The following is a 5000-nucleotide window of genomic DNA, read 5'->3' as shown; positions in this document are numbered from 1 at the left end:
CCCTCAGTCTGTCTGTCCATCTCTGTCTATTTGTCTGTTTGTTTACTAGTCTGTCAATCTCTGTCTATTTGTCTGTCTACTAGTCTGTCCATCTCTGTCTATTTGTCTGTCTGTCTGTCTACCAGTCTGTCCATCTCTGTCTATTCGTCTGTCTGTCTGTCTGTCTACTAATCTGTCCATCTCTGTCTATTTGTCTGTCTGTCTACTAGTCTGTCCATCTCTGTCTCTCTATACATCTATTCGTCTGTCCTCAGCCTTAGCTGCCTATCATTAGCAGTCACTCCGCTAGCCACTACTCCCCTTCATATCACACGCATCACATTCATTTCCACACTAATTTCATTCCCACTCTATTGACTTCCAGGACACGATAATAGCACAACCACAACTAACTCGAATTATTTGCCTCGATTTCTTATGGTCAGGATCGACTTGTAGAGCTTGCTGAAAGTGAGCCGTCGCCTTATCAGGTAAATCCTACAAAAAGGCAACAAATATGATACACACTAGAAAATAGCAAACAAGTTAAGTAATATCAATACATAAATGGGTGTGATTACACAGAGCGTGCACGTGTGTGTGTGTGTGTGTGTGTGTGTGTGTGTGTGTGTGTGTGTGTGTGTGTGTGTGGTGCAATAGCTCAGTTGGTTAGAGAGTCATCTTATGGAGTGTTTACATCCGAGACCTTGAAGGGTCGCAAGTTCAAGTCACAGTGATGGCAAGCTATGGCATAATTTCCTTAAGCAAGAAACTAACACACATTTGCTTCTCTCAACTTAGGACTATAAATGAGTACCTGGTCATTGACTGGGGTCCTAAGTGGCCATCGGCTGTGACGTGACATCAGCCACTGGGGTCCTGGTGAGACTTCGGGTGCTCACACCACAGTTGGCTTCACAAGTCGGTGCTCCTGCGAGTGCCTGGCCCGGCTCCAGGAGTTTGCTAGCGCAGGCCCAGAGTTCCCTGAGTAGCGCACAGGGCCCCAGCTTAACAGCTGGGGACGTGACCTCTGAGAGGCAGCTCCTGACATTTAGGATTTTTTAGGTGTGTGTGTGTGTGTGTGTGTGTGTGCATGTGTGTGATCACATAACCAATTTTTTTGACTAAACCCCACACATCTATCTGTCTGTCTGTCCGTCTATCTGTCTATCTGTCCGTCCGTCTATCTGTCTGTCTATCTGTCTATCTGTCCACCTGTCCATCCATCCATCTGTCTGTCCATCTATCTGTCTGTCTATATGTCTGTCTGTCTATCTGTCCGTCTGTCTGTCTATCTGTCCACCTGTCCATCCATTCATCTGTCCATCCGTCTATCTGTCCATTTGTCTGTCTGTCTGTCCATCTGTCTGTCTAATAACAATGTTATTTTAAAAATTTCTAAAAATTAATTAGAGTCCCTCACCTGATAATAGAAACACAGACCACGTACATACAATGCATCCGCATTCATCCTATCTCGACTCATAATGTCTCTGTAAATACAAATTCTCATCACGACATGCCACTACAGCATTTGTTGTTCGGTCTGATGGTTGCATACATTAGAGAGTGTTGTGCGGCATCGAAATTCTCTAAGAGAACGTTTGCTTCTGCTTGCTCGATTTTGAATGCTGTACATGCTGGTGCAAGCTGTATAGCCTTGCTCATACAGAATACAACCTGTTGAGATGAGATGAGTGAAATATGTTTGGTAAACAAAACTAATTCTGTCTATAATGTTGTCAATAATGTTATGAAAGTGAATAAAAGTTAAAGGAAAACTCGTACGCAAAACCAAGTTGCTTTTAAAAAGTAGCCTTGTCTTCGAGAAGTTCAATAGTACCCTAGTTGCCAGCTAAAGCTACTGTGTAAAGGAAAAATCGCATTTCAAATGCTCTCAGACGACGATGCGTGCGATGATGTCACTAGAGGTCAACCTGGATCGTTTTGTATTGGAAAAATCTCAAATAGTGTGACGCGACTTTCTACATCAAATCGCCTGATTGAAGACAACACTTGAACATTCACATTCACCGTGAAGTAGGTGTAGTTTCGTAGTGATGAGAGCAAAACGCTGGAGGCATTTGTTATGACTTCTCATGTGCGTAGGTCTGAAACTCAGGAAACACTTCATCAACTTCCACTTTTTGCTGTGTTCTCTTAGTTTACGACTCTTCTAGTTGATCTGAAGTTTCCTAACTGCTACTGTATTTAGATAACTAAGGTTCATTAGTATGCCGTTGACTTATAAAGTTAGTTGTAAACGTGCCCAGAACAGAGAAAGAAGTCTGTTTAGATTTCCATTCGATCAAGCGTGGTTGAGAGAGTGAATTCTGCGTTTGAGGCTAAGAGGAAGGCAGTTGGACCACATTCCAGAGTAAGCATAGATCATTTTCAGTCGGATTGCTTTGAGAGAGATTTCAAAGCAGAGCCAGTGAGTGGGTTAGATTTAGGGTTATGACAGATGCAAGCGCGTTATAGTTTCCTATCTGTTCCAGTCTTTTTACAGCACTACACGTCAAAACTGAAGTTGATGTGACGCATCCTCGAGGTTCCAGACCTACGTGCGAGAAAAGTCATAACGAATGCCTCCAGTGTTTTCCTCCCATCGCTACGAAGCTGCACCTACTTCACAGTGAAGGTGAATGTTCAAGTGTTGTCTCCAATCAAGCAATTTGATGTAAAGAATCGCATTGCGCTAATCGAGATTTTCCCAATACAAAACAATCCAGGTTGAACTCCAGTGACGTCATGTCTCGTGCGCCTTCTTCGTCTGGGAGCATTCGAACCGCGATTTCTCCTTTACGGAGTCGCTTTGGCTAGCGACTAGGGTACCGTTGAACTTCTCGAAAGCAAGGCTATGTTTCAAGAGCAACTTGTTTTTGTGTGCAAGTTCCCCTCCAATAGATAAATGAAACAGACATATGTGTGGACAAACAAAATACAGACAAACAGATAGTAAAGAGAAAAGCATGTAACATGTATATCATACATACAAACAGACAGACGGACAGACAAACAACAAACTGACAACAAGCAGATAGACAACAAACTGACAACAAACAGACAGACAGATAAACAGACAGACAGACAGATAACAAACTAATAACAGACAGACAAACAAACAAACAGACAGACAAACAAACAGACAGACAACAAATAAATAGACACACATTTGCATTCAACACACAAAAAATGTTAGCCTACTCATTGAATTCACCCATTTCAATGTAATGAAGTTGACATAATATATATATACACATGTAAATATGCTCTACACTGCCAACCTTGCGAAAGTCATGATTGTCGTATGACTTCATCGCTTCATTCTTCCACTCCCGTATCGTCTCAACTGTCGTCAACTGAACAACACAAACACTAACGTAAAGTCACACCCAAATTCTAATATTAAATTAGATATTTAGATATTGATTTAGATAACGTTAAAATTGCTCCAAAATAAATAAATAATTATTATCCGGGCTTTTGTCATAAAAGCCCGGATATCCCACTGTGACTACTGTATGTGCAGCTGCCACTCCCACTCACTCTGATCTTTAGTATTCTAATACAAATAATATTAAATAATACAATAATTACTTAATAGATTATATATAATATTAAAAATTTAATTAACATATTTATATATAAATTGGCTTCTAAAAAACCCGGATAACTTCATGTGCCACGCCCACTCACCTCCGGTTCAACAGCTTTGTTGTTAGGCTCCAATTCTCTCACTTTCAGCAGACATCTCAGAGCGGAATTCACGTCGCCGAGCGCCAAATGACACTTCGCCTCGCGAAAATGAGCCTACGCGCGCACGACAGACAAATAAGCGACAGAACATTCTAGAAGCCACGCCCACGCACCACACATCCCTCCAAAAAAACAAACCTTAACAAACTTGGAATCGATATACAACGCTTGACGGCAATCTTCTAACGCCTGCTGATATTGCTCGAGCATTAAAAGCGTCGCCGCTCGGTTGCTGTAGTAGACGGCGCCGCTTGAGTCAAAATCTATGAGCGGGAATAACGACTGATGTGTGGGATTGTGTGCCGGGTGTTGTAGACACCTACCGATAGCCTCTGTGTAGAGCTGGAAGGCTTTCTCGTAGTCCCCTTCGCTGTACGCTAAATTTCCTTCGTCCTTTTTCGCTTTGGCGAGCCTGGAGCGTACAAATATTATTTTGAAAACGGGAGAAAACGTTTAGATACGATAGTTGTTTACTCCGTGTTGTCACTGTTGGCTTCATCCATGGGTTCCATTCTGTACATCCGGGTGCTTAAGGACATCCGGGCATGCATAGTGTACGAATTTTTGCGCGGTTCAATGCTTGTGGGATTCCAAGGGCAACGCTAAATTTCCGACTTAGAATGTTTAGCTTACATGCGATATAAATTGGTTCAAGTTTATCGGTCAAAAATCTGTCCCGAAGATGCATGCGTTCGCCGACAAAAGTTGACATAAAAATCCCGGATATAGTATATATATATATGTATAAAGCAATCCCGGATATAGTATGTATATATACATATACAAAAATCCCGGATATAGTACAAAGAAATGGTATGCTTGTAGAGAAATCCCGGATATAGTATGTATATGCTATATCCGGGATTTCTTTGTACATGTATATATATATATATGTACTATATCCGGGATTTCTTTACAAACATATACTATATTCGGGATTTTTGTACATGTATATATATATATGTACAAAAAATCCTGGATATAGTATATGTTTGTAAGAAATCCCTGATATAGTATATATATATATATATATATATATATATATATATATATATACACATGTACAAAGAAATCCCGGATATAGTATCGACAAAATCCTGGATATATCACACACACAAACACTGAAAGAGAATCGTTGTCCCTCACATTTCATGTAGTACGTACACTACAATCATACAGTCAATTGTCCACACCATCGTAAATACCTCGTCGCATCACTCGCCAGTCAAATGCAACGTCCATCCCTAGATACCAACCAACAA

The 5000-nt window shown here is 41.0% G+C and overlaps 2 protein-coding genes across 3 annotated transcripts in view; both read right to left on the bottom strand.

The window, feature by feature from the left end:
* LOC134193589 (dnaJ homolog subfamily C member 7-like) overlaps nucleotides 1-4264 on the bottom strand; it is an 8221-nt gene extending 3957 nt beyond the window's left edge. The window contains exons 1-8 of one of the 2 annotated variants that reach the window (XM_062662417.1): nucleotides 4213-4264; nucleotides 4062-4150; nucleotides 3877-4001; nucleotides 3679-3792; nucleotides 3267-3341; nucleotides 1541-1659; nucleotides 1403-1472; nucleotides 394-477 (exon numbers count right to left, since the gene is read on the bottom strand). In XM_062662417.1, coding sequence (XP_062518401.1) covers nucleotides 394-477; nucleotides 1403-1472; nucleotides 1541-1659; nucleotides 3267-3341; nucleotides 3679-3792; nucleotides 3877-4001; nucleotides 4062-4150; nucleotides 4213-4259 — 723 coding nt within the window. In that variant the 5' untranslated portion in view covers nucleotides 4260-4264. The remainder of the gene's footprint in view (nucleotides 1-393; nucleotides 478-1402; nucleotides 1473-1540; nucleotides 1660-3266; nucleotides 3342-3678; nucleotides 3793-3876; nucleotides 4002-4061; nucleotides 4151-4212) is intronic. The other variant, XM_062662418.1, reaches the window with a different exon arrangement.
* A 596-nt stretch (nucleotides 4265-4860) lies between these two features.
* Nucleotides 4861-5000, bottom strand: part of LOC134193848 (disco-interacting protein 2 homolog C-like) — an 18840-nt gene continuing 18700 nt past the window's right edge. The window contains exon 39 of the mRNA XM_062662694.1: nucleotides 4861-5000. This exon is cut by the window's right edge and continues 347 nt beyond it. The gene's annotated coding sequence lies outside the window, so the exon portion shown is untranslated.

Source organism: Corticium candelabrum, chromosome 18 (assembly GCF_963422355.1).
Source record: "Corticium candelabrum chromosome 18, ooCorCand1.1, whole genome shotgun sequence".
NCBI lineage: Eukaryota > Metazoa > Porifera > Homoscleromorpha > Homosclerophorida > Plakinidae > Corticium > Corticium candelabrum.
The sequence above is the reverse complement of the archived record's forward strand: the minus strand, read 5'-3'. Positions and strand labels throughout refer to the sequence as shown.